The sequence below is a fragment of the Leucoraja erinacea genome, chromosome 37 (assembly GCF_028641065.1).
Source record: "Leucoraja erinacea ecotype New England chromosome 37, Leri_hhj_1, whole genome shotgun sequence".
In the NCBI taxonomy this organism is placed as follows: domain Eukaryota; kingdom Metazoa; phylum Chordata; class Chondrichthyes; order Rajiformes; family Rajidae; genus Leucoraja; species Leucoraja erinaceus.
The window spans coordinates 2,592,415-2,619,712 of record NC_073413.1 but is presented as its reverse complement, the minus strand read 5'-3'; the positions used below and the strand labels follow the sequence as shown (position 1 = coordinate 2,619,712).

At 48.2% G+C, this 27,298-nt stretch overlaps 1 protein-coding gene across 1 annotated transcript; it reads left to right on the top strand.

Moving 5' to 3' along the window:
* On the top strand, positions 1 to 27,298 carry LOC129713771 (uncharacterized). Its single transcript, XM_055663060.1, has 11 exons — positions 1 to 158; positions 4,366 to 4,486; positions 11,026 to 11,517; positions 13,053 to 13,117; positions 14,597 to 14,717; positions 15,008 to 15,499; positions 17,039 to 17,103; positions 20,570 to 20,690; positions 20,980 to 21,471; positions 23,894 to 23,984; positions 25,543 to 27,298. The coding sequence occupies exons 1-11, from the start codon at positions 145 to 147 to the stop codon at positions 25,668 to 25,670; spliced, it is 2,202 nt and encodes a 733-aa protein (XP_055519035.1). The 5' UTR covers positions 1 to 144; the 3' UTR covers positions 25,671 to 27,298.

The following is a 27,298-nucleotide window of genomic DNA, read 5'->3' as shown; positions in this document are numbered from 1 at the left end:
ACGTCACTAAACCAGAGCGAAAGATAAAGAGAGGGGGAAACAGACCGCTTGCAGCAGACGCGTATTGAGCAAGCAGTCGGGAAACGTCAGGAGCAACAAAGAGGACAGAGCGAGTGCGTCCGCCCGCAGCGAGCAGACAGACCCATGGACACGGGAAGGTAGGAGACAGTAGTTCGGCACAACAAAGGATGAACTTGAAGCAGGAGTTACAGGGGGAGAGCAGAGAACGGGCAGCCAGCTGGGTGTTAGTTAGATATCTTTGGTTGCAACGAGGGGTGATCTGGGAGTGAGGCTGGAATTAAAGAGGGGAGGGGAGGGAGGTGTGAGTAAACCCCGAGTGAGTGAGTCCGTGGATTAGAGGGGGATGAGCCGGGAGTGGAGTGGGGAGTGAACCCGGAGTGAGGGAGGGGAGGGGGGGGGGGAGAGGGGGAGAGTGAACCTGGATGGATGGATGGGGTGTGGGGGGAGGGGGGGGGGGGTTAACTCGGAGTGAAAGGGGATGTGAGAGTGAACCTGGAGTGGTGGGGGGGTAAACCCTCAGTGAGTGAATGGGGGAGTGAGGGAGGTGGGGGGAGTGAGGAGGGGAGGGGAGGAGGGGAAGGTGAGCTGGGAGTGAGGGGGGAGGAAAGTGAACCCCCAGAGTGAGAGGGGGTGGGAATGAACCTGGTGTGAGGAGAGGAGTGAACCTGACCGGTGGTGGGGGGTGGGAGAGAGTTAGATGGGGATGGCCCTGGAGTGAGGGGATGGAGGAAGTGGGATGTTGTGCATGTTCAGAGACTCCTTCAACAAGCCCTGCCCTACAAGATGTTCTGGCACAATGGTCAAGGAGGTGACATAGTGCAGGGCCTGATGAAAGTGAAGCAAGTATTGTGACAGGTAGCTTCAAGGACTACTGTCTAGAGTCCTTCCGCCCCTGGACATGGGGGGACAGGGTGTGGTGGACCCCCCTCAACAAATAAGGGAAGGGATTCCACATGTGGGCAAGGGTGGGGGATAAACCTGTGTAATTTGTGCAAACAGCATTGAATGTATGTATAGCCTCTGACAATGTTGGATCAATTTGTTTTGCATGGTTCCTGACTTGTGTAGGGAGGTTTCACGGCAGTCGGGTCACGACCCATGACCCGTACTGTTGCTACGCTACTCCAAATGGAGTACACGCGATGAACTGCCGGTAGGCACTTACCATTGTTTCCAGCGTTAAAACCCGCTGAAATGGTCATTTTTTGCGCTGTAAATAATTATGGAAATCGGGATAAGCGTGTGAGACATTTATCCTACTTCAGAATTCCAAAAGTGAGGAGAAATGACGTAGATAGAAGCGAAAACTGAAGGGACAACAACAGACAGAGTGCTTGGCGAACATTGGCCGTTTGCTCACTGCATTTCATCAACTAAGGCATTATTTGTGTTTTTTCTTGATTCCTTTGGCATCTAAAAAGTTTCAGAAGTGATAAATCTGGCTGTAATTTTTTTTAAATCGCCCATGGTTCTCGTGGGTTTTTACATACAAAATGAAAACGCATCTGAAGAAAAATTTACAGACAGATTGATCACTTCTGAGAATTTTTAGGTACCAAAGGAATCAAGAAAAAACACAAATAATGCCTTACTTGATGAAATGCAGTGAACAAACGCGATAATTCCCAATATTTTCAATGTTTACCAAGCACTTTAGCTGCTGTAGTCCCTTCAGTTCTCGCTTCTCTATACCTTCATTTCGCTTCACGTTTGGAATTCTGAAGTTGGGTACATGTCTCTCACACTTACCCCGACTCCCACAATTTTTTTTCAGCACAAAAATTCAACATTTTGGCGGTTTTTAACAGATAGGAAAGTACGCGTTTCTAGCATTAATAACATATACCGGAAGTGACGGATGTCTTCCAGTTGGATTTAGCGGCTCCGTGCATCGAGCCCTATGACCCAATGACCTTTCGTGCAACCACCCTATGTTTATTACGAATAAGGTCTATTTTGAAACAAAAGTAGGTCATCGGATGTTGACTGCTGGAGTACACAACCTCAGCTCCAACAATAATATGTTTGCTCAGTGTTTCCAGGTATGACTATAATCTGGGGCTTTGTTTTATTTTCATAGACAATTTTTTTTTCATAGATACTGAATTCAGATTTTTACATCAAACAGTACAAGGAGGGAAGAGACGGAGACTAAGACTTTGCCTCCATCACAGTGAGGATGTGCTTGCTGAACTCACTGTGGTGGATGTTTAATTTGTGTTGATTGTGTGTTTTGTTTTTATTGATTCTGTGTATGACTGCAGGCAACATAATTTCGTTCAGACCGAAAGGTCTGAATAACAATAAAGGATTCTAATTCTAATACAGCTCCTTTGGATCAGCACATGATGTTAAACTAACCTTCATGTTTAAGAAGGAACTGCAGATGCTGGAAAATCGAAGGCAGACAAAAGTGTTGGAGAAACTCAGCGGGTGCAGCAGCATCTATGGAGCGAAGGAAATGGGCAACGTTTCGTGCCGAAACGTTGCCTATTTCCTTCGCTCCATAGATGCTGCTGCACCCGCTGAGTTTCTCCAACACTTTTGTCTACCTTAATCTAACCTCCTCTGTCTGCATGTGATCCCTATCGACAGTCCAGTCAAGATTGTTTTATTGCCATGGGTCCCGGATGGGACAATGGAATTCTTACTTGTTGCAGCACAACAGAATATGTGAACATGTAAACATGGTACATAAGGGGGGAAGAGAAAAAAAAAGAAAAAGTTCAATAACTAACAATAGACAATAGGTGCAGGAGTAGGCCATTCGGCCCATCAAGCCAGCACCGCCATTCAATGTGATCATGGCTGATCATCCCCAATCAGTACCCCGTTCCTGCCTTCTCCTCGTATCCCCTATATTTAAGAGCACTATCAAGTCCAAGAAGGAAGTGAGAACCAAAGATCCTATAGCAAGCAAGATAGACCACTCCACCCAAATGCAATGGGCTGAAGTGTAGTGTGGAACGTGGGCCTTTTTTTCATCCATTTCAGTAACCCGACCCGACTCGCAGTGTAATCAACCTTGCGGGGGAACAGTTTGTGTTAATAAATTATAATTCTGAAAATGAGGAGAAGATTTTTCCCAAATAACTTTTATTTTTACGAGGATGTTTCCGTAACCGGCTTCCGTCCCCGCACTAGTATCCTACGGGATCTTTGGTGCGGAGACGGAAGCCGGTTACGGAAATGGGGCTGAAAATTACCCATGAATCTGCCCATGACTGTACTACGTCGGTTTCGTCGAGTGATCTATCTTGAAAGTATCCAGAGAACGAATATGGTGCAATAATAATATAGTCTTTTGCAGTTCAGGGCTCGGAGCTTATTCGTTGCACAGTGTTTAATAGCCTGATGGCTGTAGGGAAGAATCTGTTCCTGAACCGCAGGATGTTACAGTTTTCAGGCTGCTGTGCATTCCCCGCATCTGTATGTGGCCATTTAAAATCCTCTTGAGCGCCCCAAGCGTTCTGCTTCCATCACAATTTAAAAGTTTGTATTTGTAATATGGGTCATCTCAATTTTTTTTCATCCCCCAAATCTTTTAAGCATCCGTATCAGATCTCGTTTTGAGATGGATTGAGAAAATCCCTTCGAATGCTGCTCAGTGTCAGGATCTCGCACAAAGACTCTGAACTCCACCCCTTCATCTCTGCTGCCAGCTCGATCCATGTGACCCATGGACACACTGATCTGTTCTGTATTCATGCCTTCTGTATTCTGTTGTGCTGAAGCAAAGCAAGAATTTCATTGTCCTATCTGGGACATAGAAACATAGAAATTAGGTGCAGGAGTAGGCCATTCGGCCCTTCGAGCCTGCACCGCCATTCAATATGATCATGGCTGATCATCCAACTCAGTATCCCGTACCTGCCTTCTCTCCATACCCTCTGATCCCCTTGGCCACAAGGGCCACATCTAACTCCCTCTTAAATATAGCCAATGAACTGGCCTCAACTACCCTCTGTGGCAGAGAGTTCCAGAGATTCACCACTCTCTGTGTGATAGAAAGTGGCACGTGACAATAAACTCTCTTGGCCCTTGATCTTACCAGCTTCTGTTATGTCCAAGGTGGTATTCAATGAGGCACAAAAAGCTGGAGTAACTCAGCGTGTCAGACAGCATCTCTGGAGAAATGGGACCCGAAACGTCACCTATTTCTTCTCTCCAGAGATGCTGTCTGACCTGCTGAGTTACTCCAGCTTTTTCCGTCTATCTTTAGTTTAAACCAGCATCTGCAGTTCCTTCCTACACATGGTATTCGATAAGAATCCCTCTCGTGTGACCCATGTATTGCTGTACCTGACCTCGTCTAACCCTGACCCTTTGACCTCTATGTCTCAGCATGCCGACCGACTTATCAGAGGCCCTGAAGCTGGCCACGAAGGAATCGCACGAACTCGCTGAAAACTCGGAGTTTATGAGAAAGTTTCTGAAGGGTCAGGTCACGAGGGATGACTTCACAGTAAGTATCGGCCTTTGACAGTTCATTCACCCAAATGCATGTGATGACGGGATGATAGGGGGATGTAACAGTAGTTTAGAGATACAGTGCGGAAACAGGCTCATCGGAGTGTGGGGTGGGTCGGGGGGGGGGGGGTGAGAAGAAGAGGAGCTTCCACATGGTCACAGGGAGAACGTACAAATTCCCTACGGGCAGCACCCGTGGTCAGGATCGAACCTGGGTCTCTGCTGTTGTAAAGCAGCAACTACCACTGCGCCACCGTGCCGCCCACAATGGCATTGAATCCATCCATCTCCACAACTTACCCATTGTTTACAAAAGATATCCAGTTTCTAAAATCTGCGGATCTTACAATCCTGAAGGAGACCATTCGGCCCTTCATGTCTATGATGGTTCAATGAGACAGCTACCCAGTTAGATTCACTATCATATTCATTCTTCCTAGCCCTATAAATGTTTCCCAATGAAGTAGTTGCCACAATATCAGTACTGCTTTTCAATGTACTGTAAGATAGACAAAAAAAGCTGGAGTAACTCAGCGGGACAGGCAGCATCTCTGGAGAGACGGAATGGGTGATAGTACTTCTTAATACTATGCTTAAATATCTTTTATACACACACACACACGCTCACCTACACACGCACACCTACACTCTCCTGGGAGAGGAGCTGAAGATAGGCACAAAGTGTTGAGCAACTTGTTGGGTCAGGCAACATCTCTGGAAGTGTTCTATCTAATTACAAGTGAAACATTATGGAGGGCACTGATCTCTTAATCCTAATCTCTTCTGCCCTTTTAACCAGTTAAGTCTGTGTCCATTGTGTACCCAATGCTCCGGCCATTTTCTCGTTTACTCCATTATATCCACTTGTGAACACCTCCCAAATCTCCATTTAACCGTTGCTGCTCGGACAGGAATAAACATGGTTTCCCTGCTGTCATTATTTATTTATTTTTGGTCGGGAGACAATAATAGAATGGAGATGCCGTGTAAAAATAATTTGCAAACTCACTGACATCAAGTCCAAGAAGGAAGTGAGAACCAAAGATCCTATAGGAAGCAAGATAAACCACTCCATCCAAATGCAATGGGCTGAAGTGTAGTGTGGAACGTGGGCCTTTTTTTCATCCATTTCAGTAACCCGACCCGACGTGTAATCAACCTTGTGGGGGAACAGTTTGTGTTCATAAATTATAATTCTGAAAATGAGGAGAAGATTTTTCCCAAATAACTTTTATTTTTACGAGATGTTTCCTTAACCGACTTCCATCACCGCACTAGTATCTTTGCTCCGCTGCGGGATCTTTGGTGCGGAGACGGGAGCCGGTTACCGAAATGGGGCCGAAAATTACCCATGATTCTGCCCATGACCGTACTACGTCGGTTTCGTCAAGTGATCTATCTTGCTCGTTGTAGGATCTTTGGTGAGAACTGGAATCGGAGAGGCAGGCAAGGTATTGGGTATTGAAATTTGGTCAGAGGCATACACTTCCAAGGTCTAAAATAAGGAAAGGTCGGCATGTAGAACAACGAGGGGCGTGGGGTGGAGGGAGACTACTTTGTAGCTTTACATTTGCGTACGGTGTCCAAATCACAGAATATCATGTGATAATAGCATATCAATTAATGTTTCGCAACATATGGATGTTCCATATTGCTTTACAATGAGAAAGGTGGTCACTTTTTATTAGGTAGGAAATATTTGTACATGGCAAGATCCCACACACAGCACCTAGGAAGTGACGAAATGGCCTATTACGATTATTATGGACACTACTTGGGATAAATATAGCCATGGACAACCCCCCTGTTCTTTAATATATGGAGTTTAGAAAAAAAATGTTTCATCCCACGAGAACGGCAATCTAATGTCTAATCTGAAATTCAGTCCGTAGGGATGATTTAGAGTGCCTAATCCCATCCATCGCACTAAACTTGCAGCCCGGCAGACCTTGCCTCCTCAGCCTAGAACAGCAGTCATTGCATGTGCAAGAAGGAACTGCAGATGCTGGTTAGACACAAAGTGCTGGAGTAACTCTGCAGGCAGACAAACAATGCTGGAGAAACTCAGCGGGTGAGGCAGCATCTATGGAGAGAAGGAATCGGTGATGTTTTGGGTCATTTTGGTGACCCTGACGGATTTTTCAACAAACCTGGTCACTGGTATTAGTTGTTTTACTTCAGATTTGTTTAATTGCTTGAATGCAACGTTGTTAGCTGTTGAAGTGGCCATCTATCTCATGTTTCAAGCCTCTGATTACTCATCCAGTAAGTGATCCATTATGCTCCTGTAACTCCAAATGATGTTGTGACGTCTTTATTATTTATCATTCCCTTGTGTTACATACACATTACCTTCGAAGGATACAAAAGACATTTATTATCACATACACCAACTGGTGTAGTGAAATTTGACTTGCCATTGCAGCACACGAATAAAGATAAGACACAACATTAAAGAATTTAACAATAAATATAAAAATATCCCCCCACTATGGTTCCCACCTTAAGTCCAGTCCCCATCCCCTGTTCACTCATAGTCTGGCCTATTGAGGCCTCTGCAGTCGCCGCTACGGCAGCCCGATGCTTCAGGCCCTCTCGCCACATGATGGAGCTCCGGCGTTGGGTGAACACTGTCAGTGTCCGGAATGACCGCTACCTCCCCGGAGACCTGCGGCACCCGAAGTCCACGGGCCGCGCTGGTCGGAGCTCCAACACTGGCGATCCCGGCGAGAGATCCCAGGCTCCGCAGCGTTCAAAGTTCAGTGCCGCAGACTGCAGCTCTGCTCCGCGATGTTGGAGTCAGTGGCAATGTTAAGGGCCTGTCCCACATTCACGACCTCTGCTGAGTTTGCCCTTGACTCGTACTCGCAACACGGTCCTCACGAGGGCGTAGCAGGCCGTGATGCTAGTCGTAGGTACTCGTGGCATCAAGTAGGTTGGGCTGTTTTTTTAAGCCTGATGAAAAATGTCAACGAGTTAATTAGGCCATGAATTAGGTTGTGAAAGTGGGACAGGCCCTTTAGTGCTTCAATAGTTTATCTCCAGGTTTGTAATCAATCAGGAAATCAATATCTTTTGAAGGTGTTTCAACAGACAGAACAGGGATGGTTAGAATATAAAAGATCAAGGTCCATCAACTTCACTTTATGTGGTAATTACATACAATAACAGTGTGGCGGTCCACAGAGTTATTGATTAAGCCAGCAATCAATTCCCCCCCAAAATGTTCTACAAAAATCCAGTCAACAGCCCAGAAAATATTCTACAGAAATGTACAAAATATTCTATAGAATCTGAAGATAAACACAAAAGGCTGGAGTACAAAAGGCACCTCTGGAGAAAAGGAATAGGTGACGTTTTGGGTCGAGACCCTTCTTCAGACTGGGAGTCAGGGAAGAGGGAACCGAGAGATATGAAAAGGTACATTGAGCAAACTAATGAAAGATATGCATAAAGACAGGTCAAAGCCAGCAACAAAGGGGATAGAGCCTTCTCTGTTGCTGCTCCGGTGCTATGGAACACTCTGCCGTTGCACATCAAACAGGCCCCCTCACTGTCCATCTTCAAAACCAGTATTAAAACACATTTATATTCCTTGGCTTTTGACCCTGCTTGAGACTTTGCTCCTGTTTTAGTGCTTTTAATGTTTTTAATTTTATTGTGTTTACTCTCTCTTTTAATGTTTTTATTGTCGTGTAATAACTTTTTGTCCATGATTAGTCATGTACAGAACTTTGTTGCAACAGTGGTTGTTTTTAAAGTGCTCTATAAATAAAGTTATTATTATTATTAACAGCGATCAAGGAAAGGTGGAGCCCACAATGGTCCATTGTTGGCTAGGGGAAGATGATCACAAGTAATACAAACAGTGAAACTCAGCAGGACGGCAGTGAAACTAGTAAGATGACTAGGGTGGGGGAGGCACAGAGAGAGAGAGAGAGAGAGAGAGAGGTGATGCAAAGGTTACATGAAGTAGGATAAATTAATATTCATACTTGAAGTTACAGAAATCTATATTCATTACTTAGAAGTCGGAGACATCACTATTCAGCAAACTAGTAAAATCGCAAGCATGGATAGTCACCAGCATTAGTAGTCTCACTAATTTTGAATTCCCCTCCAAATATAGGCCACATCAACTCAGTCCACTGTTCGGGGCAAACTGCCATATCTGGTCATGGCCCTTTAAAGTACCGAAAAGTGACCTCTCAATCATCTGCGAACATGCTAAATTTGCACAACCAGCCCTTTTAACCCATTCTTTACCACTGAAATATTCCTCAAACGGCCCCCCATTCTTAGTCACGTGTGTGACCAAAAAAAAAACACGAAAAATGTGTGGGATACATCTGCAAGCATTACAGGTATATTGTTTTGTAGTGCATATATTTCATTTTACCCCGCGAAGTTTTAGCAAGTGAAATACGGCTGGTCACGTGTGTGAACTCACGCGGACACATATCTTTCATAACTCAGTTTTATCCTACAAACTGTGTGAATTTAAAAACACTACTTCTGCAGGTAGGAAAATAGCAATAAGATTAATCTCTTACAAGAATTTTTTTTTGTTAATGTATTACTTTACGTGATGGCATCTGGTCACGTGTGTGAAATCTGGTTCACTTTCCAAAGAATGGGCCAAAATGCAATAGTTGTAATATTGTCCATTTGGCAACAGCATGACCCAGAATATAGAGGCAATGGCAGGATTTTCTGTCCAAGTGATGTTGGTTGATGAACAAGTATTGGCTGGATATATGCATAAACACTATTGATGTCCCTCGAATCATCCCAATGAATTTTGCTATTTTACCTGAGAGAAGGTAGATTAAAAGGTGGTAATTGAGACAAGGTAGTACTTCCGCAACAGTGTCTAGAGAGCAAAAGGGATCTGATGCCTGGCTCATTGAATACTTTACTTCCTAGTCTCTGGCAACCCTTCACTTTCCTTCCTAGTCGCTGGCACCCGGGAAAGGCTGGGTTAGCACCCCAGTCTGTGTCTTTCATGACCCAAGTCACCCAATAAAGCTACGGAAAGGCCTAATGAACCACTATGGCTTAAAAATCTATCAGGCGAGGAAATGCTCGGAGAATGAGAAAGAGGTGCAGGGCAGCGCACAGGCCTTGAACCTGGTGAGACGCAGGAGGAGCCCGGCCAGGACTCACCCCACAGAGCCCAGTCCCTCCACGCACTAGAATCTCCCAACCCCTGCAGAGTGGTTACTAAGATGGCTGACCCGTGGGCGGTTGCTGCTGGGACACAAGTCGGGGCCTGATCAGCCCTGGCTGGGTCGCCTGGGCGAGGGTGTCCAATGTTGTGAGATCTGAAACACCCGATGGCTCCAGATCACATCACTGAGGATGTGTCCCAGCGTATCTAGAAGATGTATATTTTTCACAACATTGCCCTCAATGTCCTTAACACCATGAGACGGGAGCAGAATTTGATCATTTGGCCATCGATTCTGCTCCACCATTCGATCATGGTTGATCTATTTTACCCTCCCAATACACTGAGCTATTAGTCCCTTACCCACTACCCATTCCTCCCCCTTATTCTCTCTGCTCCCAACCGCGGAGCCCACCATCGACCTCTGCCATTGACCGCAGCCCCCTCTCTCTCTCTCTGTTCTTGTCTATCCTATCAATGATCTAAGCCTTCTTCACCACCCTCTTGCTTCCCTCCCTATCCCTACTTGGAATGGAATAGAAACATAGAAAATAGGTGCAGGAGTAGGCCATTCGGCCCTTCGAGCATGCACCGCTATTCAATATGATCATGGCTGATCATCCAACTCACTATCCTGTTCCTGCCTTCTCTCCATACCCCCTGATCCCTTTAGCCACAAGGGCCACATCTAACTCCCTCTTAAATATAGCCAATGAACTGGCCTCAACTACCTTCTGTGACAGAGAATTCCAGAGATTCACCACTCTCTGTGTGAAAAATGTTTTTCTCATCTCGGTCCTAAAGGATTTCCCCTTTATCCTTAAACTGTGACCCCTGAGTTCTGGACTTCCCCAACATTGGGAGCAATCTTCCTGCATCTAGCCTGTCCAACCCCTTAAGAATTTTGTAAGTTTCTATCAGATCCCCCCTCAATCTTCTAAATTCTAGCGAGTACAAGCCGAGTCTATCCAGTCTTTCTTCATATGAAAGTCCTGACATTCCAGGAATCAGTCTGGTGAACATTCTCTGTAGTCCCTCTATGGCAAGAATGTCTTTCGTCAGATTCGGAGACCAAAACTGTACGCAATACTCCAGGTGTGGTCTCACCAAGACCCTGTACAACTGCAGTAGAACCTCCCTGCTCCTATACTCAAATCCTTTTGTTATGAATGCTAACATACCATTTGTTTTCCTCACTGCCTGCTGCACCTGCATGCCTACTTTCAATGACTGGCGTACCATGACACCCAGGTCACGTTGCATCTCCCTTTTCCTAATCAGCCACCATTCAGAAAATGGTCACCATTCATTCCAACAGTGTTCCAAGTCTTATTCACCATCCTCTTGCTTCCCTCCTACTCCAGCTGTTACTGGACTCTCTGTACTTCATCTACACGGCCCTGGAAGAGGAGACCGAGAGGAACAAGGACCACCCGGCCTTTGCCCCCGTCCACTTTCCCTCCGAGCTGAACCGGAAGGAAACCTTGGAGCAGGACCTGGAATACTTCCACGGGCCGGAGTGGAAGAGCCGCATCGAGTGTTCGAAGGCCACCGCGAATTACGTGTCCCGTCTCCATCACGTGGGCCGCGGGGAGCCCGAGCTGCTGGTCGCTCACGCCTACATCAGGTACCTGGGTGACCTGTCGGGGGGGCAGATGCTGAGGAGGGTGGCCCAGAAGGCTTTGCAGCTGCCAAGCACTGGTGAAGGGGTCGCATTCTTCACCTTTGACCGGGTCACCAGCGCAACCAAGTTCAAGCAGCTGTACCGCTCACGCATGAACACGCTGGAGGCCGACGGAGAGACTTTGCAAAGGATCCTGGACGAGGCGAACAGGGCCTTTCAGCTCAACACGGAGGTAAGGGAAAGGCTCTTGCCTAGTTTATCAATCAGTGTTTTAATGGGCCTGTCCCACTCAGACTATTTTTTTGGATGACTACAGGCTACTGCCCCAAAATTTTCAACATGTTTTTGGCGACAGTGGCGACAATTTGTCTTGTCGTAGGTGCTGTTGTAGGTTGTCGCCACGTGTCGTAGGTGAATTCCATTAAAACGAGTCCCTGTCAGCAGGGCCGGATTTAGATGAAGGGAGGCCCTAAGCTGTTCCACTTGTGAGGCCCCCTCCGCGTTGGTTTTCAGCGCTGGCGGCGAAGCAGCGACCGGACAGCCATGGCGGCCAAATCTCCCACAATTCAAAGCGAGGGAGAAAGTGCCCAGCGCCGACAGGTTGCCGTTGCAGTGCGCATGTGCAAGGTGGCCTGCCGTGCCGGCGGATGAGGTGCGAGCGGAGCCCGGCGGCCCGGACACGGATAGCGGGGGGGTGATGGAGAGAGGGAGAGATAGAGAGGGGGGCCCCACCCAGAGTTGAACGGTAGGTGTCCTACCTTGGCCGGAGGCCCCCCTAGACCTCGAGGCCCTAAGCTTCAGCTTGTCTAGCTTATAGGGTGATTTCACCAAAGGTCAAATGAGCGTAGATCCCCCCTCACGTGACCGAAAAATTTAACTGGAGGACATATGTCACTTCGGTACATGTTAGTGAATGGGGAAACGCACTTTCACACCCGTTAAAAACATGGAAAACGGACGATTTTTGAGCTGAAATTTTCTGTGCTAGTCGGGGTGACCGTGAAGCACAGCGACCTAAATTTTCAGGCAAAAATATAGATAGAAAGTAAGGTAATTACAAGAGGGAACTGAAGGTGGAAAACAGTGGAAGTGCTTAGCAGACATTTGCCATGGAGATTTAAAGGTCCAAAATATCGGGAATTATCGCGTTTGCTCGCTGAATTTCATCAAAAGTAAGGCATTATTAACTTACTTTTGATGAAATTCAGCGAGTAAACGCGATAATTCCCGATATTTTGGATCTTTAAATCTCCACGGCAAATGTCCGCTGTTCACTTCCGCTGTTTTCCACCTTCAGTTCCCTCTTATAATTACCTTACTTTCTATCTTTTTTTGCCTGAAAATTTAGGTCGCTGTGCTTCACAGTCACCCCGACTAGCACAGAAAATTTCAGCTCATAAATCGGCCGTTTTCCATGTTTTTAACAGGTGGGAAAGTGGGTGTTTCCCCATTCACTAACATGTACCGATGTGACATATGTCCTCCAGTTAAAATTTTCGGTCACGTGAGGGGGGATCTACGCTCATTTGACCTTTGGTGAAATCACCCTATAGGTAAATCCGACCCTGCCTGTCAGTCACCTAAGTGGTACAGGCCCTTTAATGTTACCAAAGCTCATAAGGATTTGTTTCTGAGGCTTTCACAGCTTTATGTCATTTGTTCTTTGTACTAAGTTGCTCACATTGATCCTGTGGTTTTTCCTTTGGCTTGGCCCCTCAGGCTTGCCCAGTCCGATTCTAAAACTGCTTCAACTTATTTCCACTGCAGGTCTTTGATGAGCTGTTGCAACTGGGAGCTCACAAGCAGCAGAACGGTGAATTCATGAATGGCAGGTAGGAATCTTTCATCAGGGTGTGAACTTAACTCTTATGTTTACCAGGCCTGTAATGCCCCTATCCCACTTATGCCCCTGTCGCACTTAGGAAACCTCTGGAGACTTTGTGCCCCACCCAAGGTTTCCATGCGGTTCCCGGAGGTTTTTGTCAGTCTCCCTACCTGCTTCCACTACCTGCAACCACCTGCAACCTCCGGGATCCGCACGGAAACCTTGGGTGGGGCGCAAAGTCTCCAGAGGTTTCCGTTCAGGTTTCCTAAGTGGGACAGGGGCATAACTTCGTACCACGAACACAACATGGCATTTAAAACTCCCTCTACCCTGGCCAAAAATCTGACCCGATCCCACAGCCCCTCCTTCATTGTGCAATTGAGGAGTTACAGTTAGTGACTCGAGACATGTTTCCACTAGTGGGAGAGTCTAGGAGATGCTTCAACTAGTGGGAGAGTCTAGGACCAGAGGCAATAGCCTCAGAATAAAAGGACGTACAATTAGAAAGGAGATGAGGGGGAATTCCTTCAGTCAGATTGTGGTGAATCTATGGAATTCATTGCCACAAGCTTGTGGAGGCCATGTCAATGGATATTTTTAAGGTGGCAATTGATTAGTACGGGTGTTGTGGGAAGAAGGCAGGAGAATGCAGTTGAGAGGGATAGGTAGATCAGCCATGATGAATGATGGAGTAGACTTGATGGGCCGAATGGCCTAATTCTGATTCTACAACGTATGAAGATAAGGGAGCTGGGCGATGGCATCCAATAAGATACAGTTAATGAACGGACCATGGTCGGGGCAGATTAACAACAGAGTTGACAGGTGCAACTATTATCACTTGTTCCCTGCGCGTTTCCCAATGGAAGACCAACACCACAAACCTATTGGGATGGGGAGTACACAAATTGGTTGGAGAATAGACAATAGGTGCAGGACTAGGCCATTCGGCCCTTCCAGCCAGCACTACCATTTAATGTGATCATGGCTGATCATCCCCAATCAGTACCCCGTTCCCCATCTCCTCTGACTCCACTATCTTTAAGAGCACTATCTAGCTCTCTCTTGAAAGTATAGAGAACTGGCCTCCTTCGCCCTCTGAGGCAGAGAATTCCACAGACTCACGACTCTCTGTGATTCTGGATTGGGGAGGGAAGAGCAGAATAAACCAGATTGCCCTGGGTTGAACCAGGGACAAAACGGGGACTGAAATCCTGGCTTGCGAACGCTGTGCAGTGTACCCACATGGAAAATGTATGGTGGAAAAGGCTCGGTGTAATGCCTTTTACATTTAAAGAGCTTGCTATTCACCGCCAAACTCACACATAGTTCCAGGCTGAAAGGCAACTTGCTGGCGTGTGTGTGAGTATGTTGTGGGAACAGGTCTCGTTTTGAATGTTGATTGGTATCGGAGGTGGGGGGGTGAGAGGGAGAGCATTGATGATAGACTAGTCCAAGCTAATTGTCCTTTGTCCTCTGCCTCCAGCATGCTCGGTGATCTATCAGAAGCTTTGAAACTGGCCACCAAGGATGCCCATGAATTGGCTGAAAACTCGGAGTTCATGAGGAACTTTCTGAAGGGCCAGGTCACGAGAGATCAGTTTAAGGTAAAGACACGAGAAGGCGTGCTTTAATTGAGAATTAAGTGTGGTTAGAGATTCAGTTTCATATTTTCATTCTTTGCCCATCACTTGGCCTTTCCTGTCTCTTTCCCTTCCCCAATCTTTCTTCCCTGTCTGTACCGGGAATGGGAAGCTCAGCTGCTCTTGCTGCTGTGGCAACTGGCGGTACCGATTGGTAGGTGCCCACGGTAGCCTCCCTCTCTCTGCCCTTGCTCCATTCCTTCAATGGTGTTCCAAGTCTTATTCACCATCCTCTTGCTTCCCTCCTACTCCAGCTGTTACTGGACTCTCTGTACTTCATCTACACGGCCCTGGAAGAGGAGACCGAGAGGAACAAGGACCACCCGGCCTTTGCCCCCGTCCACTTTCCCTCCGAGCTGAACCGGAAGGAAACCTTGGAGCAGGACCTGGAATACTTCCACGGGCCGGAGTGGAAGAGCCGCATCGAGTGTTCGAAGGCCACCGCGAATTACGTGTCCCGCCTCCATCACGTGGGCCGCGGGGAGCCCGAGCTGCTGGTCGCTCACGCCTACATCAGGTACCTGGGTGACCTGTCGGGGGGGCAGATGCTGAGGAGGGTGGCCCAGAAGGCTTTGCAGCTGCCAAGCACTGGTGAAGGGGTCGCATTCTTCACCTTTGACCGGGTCACCAGCGCAACCAAGTTCAAGCAGCTGTACCGCTCACGCATGAACACGCTGGAGGCCGACGGAGAGACTCTGCAAAGGATCCTGGACGAGGCTAACGGGGCCTTTCAGCTCAACACGGAGGTAAGGGAAAGGCTCTTGCCTAGTTTATCAATCAGTGTTTTAATGGGCCTGTCCCACTCAGACTATTTTTTTGCATGACTACAGGCTACTGCCCCAAAATTTTCAACATGTTTTTGGCGACAGTGGCGACAATTGTTCTTGTCATAGGTGTTGTCGTAGGTTGTCGCCGGGTGTCGTAGGTGAATTCCATTAAAACGAGTCCCTGTCAGCAGGGCCGGATTTAGATGAAGGGAGGCCCGAAGCTGTTCCACTTGTGAGGCCCCCTCCGCGTTGGTTTTCAGCGCTGGCGGAGAAGCAGCGACCGGACAGCCATGGCGGCCAAATCTCCCACAATTCAAAGCGAGGGAGAAAGTGCCCAGCGCCGACAGGTTGCCGTTGCAGTGCGCATGTGCAAGGTGGCCTGCCGAGCCGGCGGATGAGGTGCGAGCGGAGCCCGGCGGCCCGGACACGGATAGCGGGGGGGTGATGGAGAGAGAGAGATAGAGAGAGGGCCCCCGCCCAGAGTTGAACGGTAGGTGTCCTACCTTGGCCGGAGGCCCCCCTAGACCTCGAGGCCCTAAGCTTCAGCTTGTCTAGCTTATAGGGTGATTTCACCAAAGGTCAAATGAGCGTAGATCCCCCCTCACGTGACCGAAAAATTTAACTGGAGGACATCTGTCACTTCGGTACATGTTAGTGAATGGGGAAACGCGCACTTTCACACCCGTTAAAAACATGGAAAACGGACGATTTTTGAGCTGAAATTTTCTGCGCTAGTCGGGGTGACCGTGAAGCACAGCGACCTAAATTCTCAGGCAAAAATAAACATAGAAAGTAAGGCAATTACAAGAGGGAACTGAAGGTGGAAAAACAGCGGAAGTGCTTAGCAGACATTTGCCGTGGAGATTTAAAGGTCCAAAATATCGGGAATTATCGCGTTTGCTCGCTGAATTTCATCAAAAGTGAGGCATTATTAACTTACTTTTGATGAAATTCAGCGAATAAACACGATAATTCCCGATATTTTGGATCTTTAAATCTCCACGGCAAATGTCGGCTGTTCACTTCCGCTGTTTTTCCACCTTCAGTTCCCTCTTGTAATTACCTTACTTTCTATCTTTTTTTTTGCCTGAAAATTTAGGCCACTGTGCGTCACGGTCACCCCGACTAGCACAGAAATTTTCAGCTCAAAAATCGGCCGTTTTCCATGTTTTTAACGGGTGTGAAAGTGCGTGTTTCCCCATTCACTAACACGTACCGATGTGACATATGTCCTCCAGTTAAAATTTTCGGTCACGTGAGGGGGGATCTACGCTCATTTGACCTTTGGTGAAATCACCCTATAGGTAAATCCGACCATGCCTGTCAGTCACCTAAGTGGTACAGGCCCTTTAATGTTACCAAAGCTCATAAGGATTTGTTTCTGAGGCTTTCACAGCTTTATGTCATTTGTTCTTTGTACTAACTTGCTCACATTGATCCTGTGGTTTTTCCTTTGGCTTGGCCCCTCAGGCTTGCCCAGTCCGATTCTAAAACTGCTTCAACTTATTTCCACTGCAGGTCTTTGATGAGCTGTTGCAACTGGGAGCTCACAACCAGCAGAACGGTGACTTCATGAATGGCAGGTAGGAATCTTGCATCAGGGTGTGAACTTAACTCTTATGTTTACCAGGCCTGTAATGCCCCTATCCCACTTATGCCCCTGTCGCACTTAGGAAACCTCTGGAGACTTTGTGCCCCACCCAAGGTTTCCGTGCGGTTCCCGGAGGTTTTTGTCAGTCTCCCTACCTGCTTCCACTACCGGCAACCTCCGGGATCCGCACGGAAACCTTGGGTGGGGCGCAAAGTCTCCTGAGGTTTCCGTTCAGGTTTCCTAAAGTGGGACAGGGGCATAACTTCGTATCACGACCACAACATGGCATTTAAAACTCCCTCTACCCTGGCCAAAAATCTGACCCGATCCCACAGCCCCTCCTTCATTGTGCAATTGAGGTGTTACAGTTAGTGACTCAAGACATGTTTCCACTAGTGGGAGAGTCTAGGAGATGCTTCAACTAGTGGGAGAGTCTAGGACCAGAGGTAATAGCCTCAGAATAAAAGGACGTACAATTAAAAAGGAGATGAGGGGGAATTTCTTCAGTCAGAGTGTGGTGAATCTATGGAATTCATTGTCACAAGCTTGTGGAGGCCATGTCAATGGATATTTTTAAGGTGGCAATTGATTAGTACGGGTGTTGTGGGAAGAAGGCAGGAGAATGCAGTTGAGAGGGATAGGTAGATCAGCCATGATGAATGATGGAGTAGACTTGATGGGCCGAATGGCCTAATTCTGATCCTACAACGTATGAAGATAAGGGAGCTGAGCGAATGGCATCCAATAAGATACAGTTAGTGAACGGACCATGGTCGGGGCAGATTAACAACAGAGTTGACAGGTGCAACTATTATCACTTGTTCCCTGCGCGTTTCCCAATGGAAGACCAACACCACAAACCTATTGGGATGGGGAGTACACAAATTGGTTGGAGAATAGACAATAGGTGCAGGACTAGGCCATTCGGCCCTTCCAGCCAGCACTGCCATTTAATGTGATCATGGCTGATCATCCCCAATCAGTACCCCGTTCCCCATCTCCTCTGACTCCACTATCTTTAAGAGCACTATCTAGCTCTCTCTTGAAAGTATAGAGAACTGGCCTCCTTCGCCCTCCGAGGCAGAGAATTCCACAGACTCACAACTCTCTGTGAGGAAAAAGTGTTTCCTCGTCTCCGTTCTAAATGGCTTACTCCTTATTCTTAAACTGTGGCCTCTGGTTCTGGACACCCCCAACATCGGGAACATATTTCCTGCCTCTATCGTGTTCAAACCCTTGATAATCTTATTGTTTAAGAAGGAACTGCAGATGCTGGAGAATCGAAGGTTACACAAAAAAGCTGGAGAAACTCAGCGGGTGCAGCAGCATCTATGGAGCGAAGGAAATGGGCAACGTTTCGGTCTGAAGAAGGGTTTCGGCCCGAAACGTTGCCTATTTCCTTCGCTCCATAGATGCTGCTGCACCCGCTGAGTTTCTCCAGCTTTTTTGTGTAACCTTGATAATCTTATACGTTTCAATATGATCCCCTCTGATGCATGGAAAGACGTCTTTAACACCAGTCCTAAATTAGTCACTCAAGGGTGTCCAGTAGCGGGCATGGCAAGAAATAATCAGCTGGTACTGCTGTCTAAATGGACAAAGAATAAGGTGTAGATCTAATTGCTGGCATCTGCTGTTCCAGCAACCCAGTCTGAAGGAGGGTCTCACCCAAAACATCACCCATTCCTTCTCTCCAGAGATGCTGCCTGTCCCACTGAGATTTGTGTCTATATACCTGGTGTAAACCAGCATCTGCAGCTCCTACCTACAGATACCCCCTTCACCCCAGCTATGTTTCAGCATTTAATGTAGACAAATCTTTAATATGCTCACCAATACCCCCTGGTGGTGAGATGGGCAAACAACAAGTGCCTGCACCACATCCACATGCATCGGAAAGGAAGGGGAAGAGGGTTATAATTAAAGTCAATCTCCTTAGTTAGCAGGGAAGACGAGGGTTCTAACCGCCTGCAATGCTCTAGATCAGGTGTCGGCAACCTACGGCCCCCAGGCCGAATGCGGCCCGTAGCCCGAAATCATCCAGGCGGATATTTTTTTCCCCGTGATCATCCGGCCCGCCAAGCGCCCCGAGCGTGGCTGTACCGCATCCTGCGCAAAGCCGCCGGCACGGCCCCGCACCTTCTGTGAACACGTTTAAGAAAGAACTGCAGATGCTGGAAAAATCGAAGGTAGACAAAGATGCTGGAGAAACTCAGCGGGTGAGACTCGGCCTGACCCACAGCGTTTCTCCAGCATTTTTGTCTACCTTCTGTGAACACGCGATTTGATGCCTGCCATCCGGGGCGGGATCCATGTGTACACGTGATAGATGTGGCCCGCCATCTGCTCACAGACATGCGTCCCGGCCCCTATGCAGAACAAGGTTGCCCACCCCTGCTCGAGGCTGAAGGAATTATTTGACAGTGTCCATGCACACTGTAAATATTAGGGCCCTGAGGAATGTGGTCAAACAGAGACCCAGGGATACAGGTGCATAGTTCCATGTAAATGCTGCCACTGGTTGACAGGGCAGTGAAGAAGGCACCTTGTATGTCAGGATATTGAGCACAGGAGTTGGGACGTCGTGCAAGATGTTGGCAAGGCCACATTCGGAGGTCAGCTTCCGGTGAACAGTTCTGGTTGCCCTGCTGTGGGAAAGCCGTCATTAAAATCAGAAATGATCCAAAAAAGATTTACAATATTATGCAGTCCGGAAGGTTTGAGTTATAAGGAGAGTTTGGATCGGCTGGGAATTTCCCCCCCCCCCCCCCCCCCCCCTCCCTCTGGAGCATTGCAGGCTGAGGGGTGATCTTATAGACGTTTATCAAATCATGAGGAACATAGATAAGGAGAATAGCTACAGTCTATTCCCCAGAATAAGAGTCTCAAATTAGAGGGCATAGGTTTAATGTGAGAGGGTAAAGATTTAAGAGACCTGTGGTGTGGTGTGTAAATGGAATAAAGTGGCAAATGGAAGCATAGAGGCAGGTACAATTACACCTTGGACGGGTAGGAAATATTTGGAAGGTCGTGGGCTAGGCCAAGGCTAGTGGGCCTAACTCAGCTGGACAACTAGGTTAGCATGGATGGATGGACCAAAGGGCCTCTTTCCATCCTGTGTGGTTCTGTGATTCTGGATTGGGGAGGGAAGAGCAGAATAAACCAGATTGCCCTGGGTTGAACCAGGGACAAAACTGACTGAAATCCTGGCTTGCGAAAGGCAGGAAAGACATGGAAAATGTATGGTGGAAAAGGCTCGGTGTAATGCCTTTTAGATTTAACGAGCTTACTATTCACTGCCAAACGGTTCCAGGCTGAAAGGAAACTTGCTGGCGTGTGTGTGAGTATGTTGTGGGAACAGGTCTCGTTTTGAATGTTGATTGGTATCGGTGGGGGGAGGGGGAGAGCATTGATGATAGACTAGTCCAAGCTAATTGTCCTTTGTCCTCTGCCTCTAGCATGCTCGGTGATCTATCGGAAGCTTTGAAACTGGCCACCAAGGATGCCCATGAATTGGCTGAAAACTCGGAGTTCATGAGGAACTTTCTGAAGGGCCAGGTCACGAGAGATCAGTTTAAGGTAAAGACACGAGAAGGCTTGCTTTAATTGAGAATTAAGTGTGGTTAGAGATTCAGTTTCATATTTTCATTCTTTGCCCATCACTTGGCCTTTCCTGTCTCTTTCCCTTCCCCAATCTTTCTTCCCTGTCTGTACCGGGAATGGGAAGCTCAGCTGCTCTTGCTGCTGTGGCAACTGGTGGTACCGACTGGTAGGTGCCCACGGTAGCCTCCCTCTCTCTGCCCTTGCTCCATTCCTTCAATGGTGTTCAAGTCTTATTCACCATCCTCTTGCTTCCCTCCTACTCCAGCTGTTACTGGACTCTCTGTACTTCATCTACACGGCCCTGGAAGAGGAGACCGAGAGGAACAAGGACCACCCGGCCTTTGCCCCCGTCCACTTTCCCTCCGAGCTGAACCGGAAGGAAACCTTGGAGCAGGACCTGGAATACTTCCACGGGCCGGAGTGGAAGAGCCGCATCGAGTGTCCGAAGGCCACCGCGAATTACGTGTCCCGCCTCCATCACGTGGGCCGCGGGGAGCCCGAGCTGCTGGTCGCTCACGCCTACATCAGGTACCTGGGTGACCTGTCGGGGGGGCAGATGCTGAGGAGGGTGGCCCAGAAGGCTTTGCAGCTGCCAAGCACTGGTGAAGGGGTCGCATTCTTCACCTTTGACCGGGTCACCAGCGCAACCAACTTCAAGCAGCTGTACCGCTCGCGCATGAACACGCTGGAGGCCGATGGAGAGACTCTGCAAAGGATCCTGGACGAGGCTAACAGGGCCTTTCAGCTCAACATGGAGGTAAGGGAAAGGCTCTTGCCTAGTTTATGCAGGTCGTGGTGTAACCAGAGCTTCTGGTTCATTTCTTATCCTTTTGTGAGCCGGCAAAACCCTTACAGAACGATTAACAGACTGGCACAAAGCAGTGGTGATTCCCTTCACATCTACATGCTCTTTCGTTCAGACAACCATGCAGTTGATGTAATCTCATGGGCCTGTCCCACTTGCATGATTTTTTTCGGTGAGTTTCCAGCACTAGTCATAGTCGCAGTAGGTGGCCGAAAACCTTCAACATGTTGACACGCGATACATTACAATACCGTTTATTTGTCATTTGAACCTGAAATGAAGTTCAAACGAAATGTGATGCCTATATGTTTGTGAGTAGTCCCCCAAAGAGTTGTACCGTTCTCTGGTCGCTGCTGGATTTTCAACATGTTGAACATTTTCAGCCACCTGCTATATGACGGGTGCCGGCAAGTCGCCAAAAGAAATCGCGTAAGTGGGACAGGCCCTTAATTCTGTTTAATAATGCCACAGATTACATTACACATCCCCTCTCCACGGCCTTCACTGCTTCCGTCCCAACCAACAGCGAAGTCATTCAGAAAAAAAAATGTGGAAGGCAGAAATAAAAATAGTTCTGTGAAAGTATCACAGATCTGATGTGATAATTATATGTCTCTTTCCCCCCCACAGGAGCTGTGGGAGATGTTTTCTAGTCATTTTCTGTTTTTATGGTTCATGAAATTATTTTGGTGGGGTGGATGCGAGCATGTTGGGTGCTCCCACACCCGTACAGTGTAGAAGAGGTGCACTGAGTGTATCAATAAGTGGGGGAGGGTGAATGATAATGGGTTTGCCTTCCCTAGCATAAAACTCATCTTTACTCTCAAGCCTTTCTTGACGTCCTCTGAGGGAGGGCTATATGTATGTATTTATGTATGTACTTAATCTATAAACCACTGTTGTATAACGTTAGTACCTCCACCAATGTAAAGCACTTTGGTCAACGAGAGTTGTTTTTTAAATGTGCTATAGCAATAAAAGTGACTGGACTTGCCGTTCTCCACCCCTCTGCTAAAGGAGGGTTCACTAACGCCATTTAATCCTCCCACCACACAAAATGTTTGGACACGCTAGAGGCAGGAAACGTGTTCCCGATGTTGGGGGGAGTCCAGAACCAGGGGCCACAGTTTAAGAATAAGGAGTAAGCATGCTGGCTCGAAGGGCCAAATGGCCCACTCCTGCACCTATTGTTCATTTAGAACGGAGACGAGGAAACACTTTCTCACAGAGAGTAGTGAGTCTGTGGAATTCTTTGCCTCAGAGGGCGGTGGAGGCGGGTTCTCTGGATGCTTTCAAGAGAGAGCTAGATCGGGCTCTTAAAAATAGCGGAGTCGGGGGATATGGGGAGAAGGCAGGAACGGGGTACTGATTGGGGATGATCAGCCATGATCACATTGAATGGCGGTGCTGGCTCGAAGGGCCGAATGGCCTACTCCTGCACCTGTTGTCTATTGACCAGCCAGTTGACGAGGTGGCAAGCACACCACTGTATCCGTCATTTCCCTGTCCAAATGGTGTTGAGAGTGAGTCCCGTTAACAGGATATTAAAATAGTTTCCCAGCAATCAGGAGATGGAATATTTCTTGCTAACTTCAAGAACAATTGTACATGTGTTGTGAGGCAAACAAAACGTTTACACTACCTGTGATACTTAAACTTTATTTAAGCTTTAAGCAACTCATTTCTGTTATACATAACTTCAAAACGTCTGTAAAAACACGGCTGATTCCGCAGGCCTTTCCCACCCGAAACATCCGCACTCTGGAAAAGCCCCGCACATGTGCCCACTTCAACATGGTATCCCTTTTATAGACAATAGATGCTGGAGTAGGCCATTCGGCCCTTAAAGCCAGCACCGCCATTTAAAGTGATCATGGCTGATCATCCCCAATCAGTACCCCGTTCCTGCCTTCTCTCCATATCCCCTGACTCCGCTATTTTTAAGCCCTACTAGCTCTCTTTTAAAAGTATCCAGAGAACCAGCCTCCACCGCCCTCTGAGGCAAGGAATTCCACACTCGCCACTCTCTGTGAGAAAAAGTGTTTCCTCATCTTCGTTCTAAATAGACAATAGGTGCTGGAGTAGGCCATTCGGCCCTTCGAGCCAGCATGCTTACTCCTTATTCTAAAACTGGCCCCTGGTTCTGGACTCCTCCAACATCAGGAACATGTTTCCTGCCTCTAGCATGTCCAAACCCTTAACAATCTTATATGTTTACTTCTTGCAAATACAAGGACTGGCTGCTCTAGCCTAGGTGGGAGATCTTGACCACGTCTGCCGCGCTGAATGACAAACACGCACCCCCCCATCCCCAAATCACATTATTGCAAATGATTTGGAATTTTTAAAAAACGCTCTCCATTTTTCACTGCAGGTTTTCAATGAACTTCAGAGACCGAGCTCGGGGTCAGAGAGAAATGGCACCGTGCACGGGAGTGACATCCGCAAACGTGCCGTTGTTCAAGGTAAGGGAAATGGCAGAGAGGGGGGGGAGGTGACTGGGTGAGGAAAGCCAGGATGGTGATCGCTAGTGTTTATCTCTCCACTGCACTCCCCCCCCCCCCCCCCGATGTCAGAGTCAGAGTCAAAGTCAAAGCCCCCGGCTGGCGATGGCGATTGTCCCGCGGCCATTAAAGCCATGCCGGGTGATGCAAGGTCGCACACCGGGTCTTGATGTTGGAGCCCCCGGCGTGCGCTCGCAGAGTCCCGCGGCCATTCCAAGCCGCGCGGGGCGGTGATGTTAGGCCCCGCTCCAGGAGCTCTTCGACCCCGCAACTCGGGCGGGAGAAGTCGCCGTTGCAGGAGCCCTGAAAAGCGGTCTCCCTCCAGGGACCCGCAGGCTCCCGGTGCCGCCGTCCGCAGACCCGCAGTTGCAGCCTCCGAATCAGCAGCAGCAGCAGCAGCGCTCCACCACCGCTCCACCCGCTCTGGACTCGGCCAGCTCCGCGACGGTGAGGTGAGTCGGCACCAGAGTCCCCGGTCTTCTTCTGTTGGAGGCCGCTCCTCATTGCAGCCCCAACGACAACGGAGACCCGACAAGAAAAGGTCGGGTCTCCCGTGCAGGGAGAGATTTAAAAGTTGCCCCCTCCCTCCCACCCCCCCCACACACACACCCCAACAAAAAATAACAAAAACTACATATAAACATAGACAAAAAATAATAAAAACGCGGACGGGCTGCAGAGGCTGCTGCTGACGAGAGTCGCACCGCCTACCGGTTTAGTTTAAAGATACAGGCCGTCCGGCCAACCGAGTCCACCCCGTCCAGCGATCGTCGCACACCAACACTATCCTACACACGACGCAGGTCATGGGAAGAACGTACAGACTCTGTGCAGACAAGCACCCATAGTCAGGATTGAACCTGGGCCTCTGGTGCTGTAAGGCAACTCTACCGCTGGGCCACTGTGCCAGTCTGAAACTCCATGAGTGGAACTGGGATGGGTGCTGTGGTCTCAGCCTTGACTAAGATTCCACACATTCTCCACCTCTCTGCAAAAGATGGGTTCACTAACAAATAACCTGTGAGGGTACACAGTGCTTCCATATGAACACTGTGTGAAAAATATACATCTTCTAGATGCGCTGGGACGCATCCTCAGTGATGTGACCTGGGGTCATTGGGTGTTCCGGGTCTCACAACATCAGACACCCTCGCCCAGGCGACCCAGCCGGGGTTGATCAGGCCCCGACTTGCGTCCCAGCAGCAACCGCCCACGGATCAGCCATCTTAGTAACCACTCTGCAGGGGTTGGGAGACTCTAGTGCGTGGAGGGACTGGGCTCTGTGGGATGAGTCCCGGCCGGGCTCCTCCTGCGTCTCACCAGGTTCAAGGCACCTCTTTCCCCTTCTCCGAGCATTTCATCCTCGCCTGATGGATGTTTAGGCCACGGTGGCTCATTAGGCCTTTCCGTAGCATTGGTGGGTGACTTTCTCACGAAAGACACAGACTGGGGTGCTAACCCAGCCTGTCCCGGGTGCCGTCTTACTGATCCCATTGACAGGAATCTGTTTACATTGCAGGAAGATCAATGCCCACAGGAATCACTCGGGACTTGCAATCGCGTGAACCACTGACGGACGGCTCAGGCCTGCGGTTCGCTCTACTCCTTGGCCTGGTGGCGGTGGTGCTTGGGTGGTACCTGTTGTAGAGCCTGAAGCACACAGTTTCAACCCGAGCGGTCTTCTTCTCCTGTATATCTGTATTTGCAGCACTAACTGAATTGTATCCTATGCCAGCTGTGGCTCAGTGGGTAGCACTCTAACCTCATAGTCCGAGGGTTGTGGGTTCAAGACCCACTGGGGTCACATGATTGAGGCTGGCTTCCCAGCAAATGCTGCACTGTCAGAGATGCCGTCCTTTGGGCAAAAATTGGAAACCAAGATTCCCCTCGGCACATTTAAAAATTCAATAGCAAAGGGTTCTCTGTGGTGTCAGTTAGAATTTAACTCTTAATTACATGAAGGTAGATCTTGTCTGCTCTTGTTCGTGGGAGTCACAGTGCTGCTCTGCCCCATGTACGAATAAGAATAAGCCCATGCAGAAACTGCTCCAGATCATTGCTCTGGAGGAGTGGGCCAGTGACTGGTTGTCCAGGTTCTACACTGCCCTTGTTCCTGTACTGCAGGGGTCGGCAACCTTGTTCTGCTTAGGCCAGGACGCATGTCTGTGAGTGGATGGCGGGCCATATCTATCATGTGTACACATGGATCCCGCCCCGGATGGCAGGCACCGCATCACGTGTTCACAGAAGGTGGACAAAAATGCTGGAGAAACTCAGTGGGTGAGGCAATCCTTGCATGTCTCACCTGAGTTTCTCCAGCATTTTTGTCTACCGTCGATTTTTCCAGCATCTGCAGTTCTTTCTTAAACGTGTTCACAGAAGGTGCGTGGCCGTGCTGGCGGCTTTGCGCAGGATGCGGTACAGCCAGAGCTCCACGGGCCGGATGATCACGGGGGGAAAAAAATCCGCTTGCGGGCCGGATGATTTCGGGTTACGGTCTGCATTTGGCGGAGGGGCCATAGTTTACCAACCGCTGCTGTACTGCATCAGGTACTGGAATTTAAAAAAAAAAAACTCAGGGTAGGGAATACAGGAACGAGAGGCATCCATTCAGCTTCTTGACGTGATTCCACTATTCACTTAGATCAGACTTGATTTATACCCAAACTCCAATCATCTGCCTTGTCAGTATTTGTTGATATTCTTCCTGAATAGAAGTATTAAAGAAGGATAAATGATCATCGCTACCCACTGCCTCCTGGGGGAATATCTAGGTCTACGTATCCTGCTCTTTCAAGCAAAGTGCGACAGACAACGAGAAATAGGAAGCAAAGAGAAACTGCACTTGTATGGTTATAAGAGAAACTGCACTTTAAAAAAAAAAAAAAAAATTCCTTTAAAACATTTTGTATTGTTTTCGATCATTGTGAACTTAAACGAGAAAGTACAACAAAGTTGTATCCCCACTTCTGTGTTCAACCTGGCAAAGGTGCCTTTTAGCTGCCTAGTTCGCACGGTTTGCAATGGCCAACCCTTAACCTCTCCACCCTGATTCTCCCTTCTCAAACCAAGACTTGGATCAGCTGCTCTATTTCTCTGGAAGGTCTGGTGTCAAATTTTGTCTGATAATTGCTCTATGAACCACAGTAATATTTTTCTAAAGTTATAAATCATTTCTCTATTTTTGATGTTCTGTGTATAAATATTTGTAGAAATTATTTTGTAACCATTTGAATCTAAACTACTGCCTTTCAATTAAAATTTATGCCAAACGT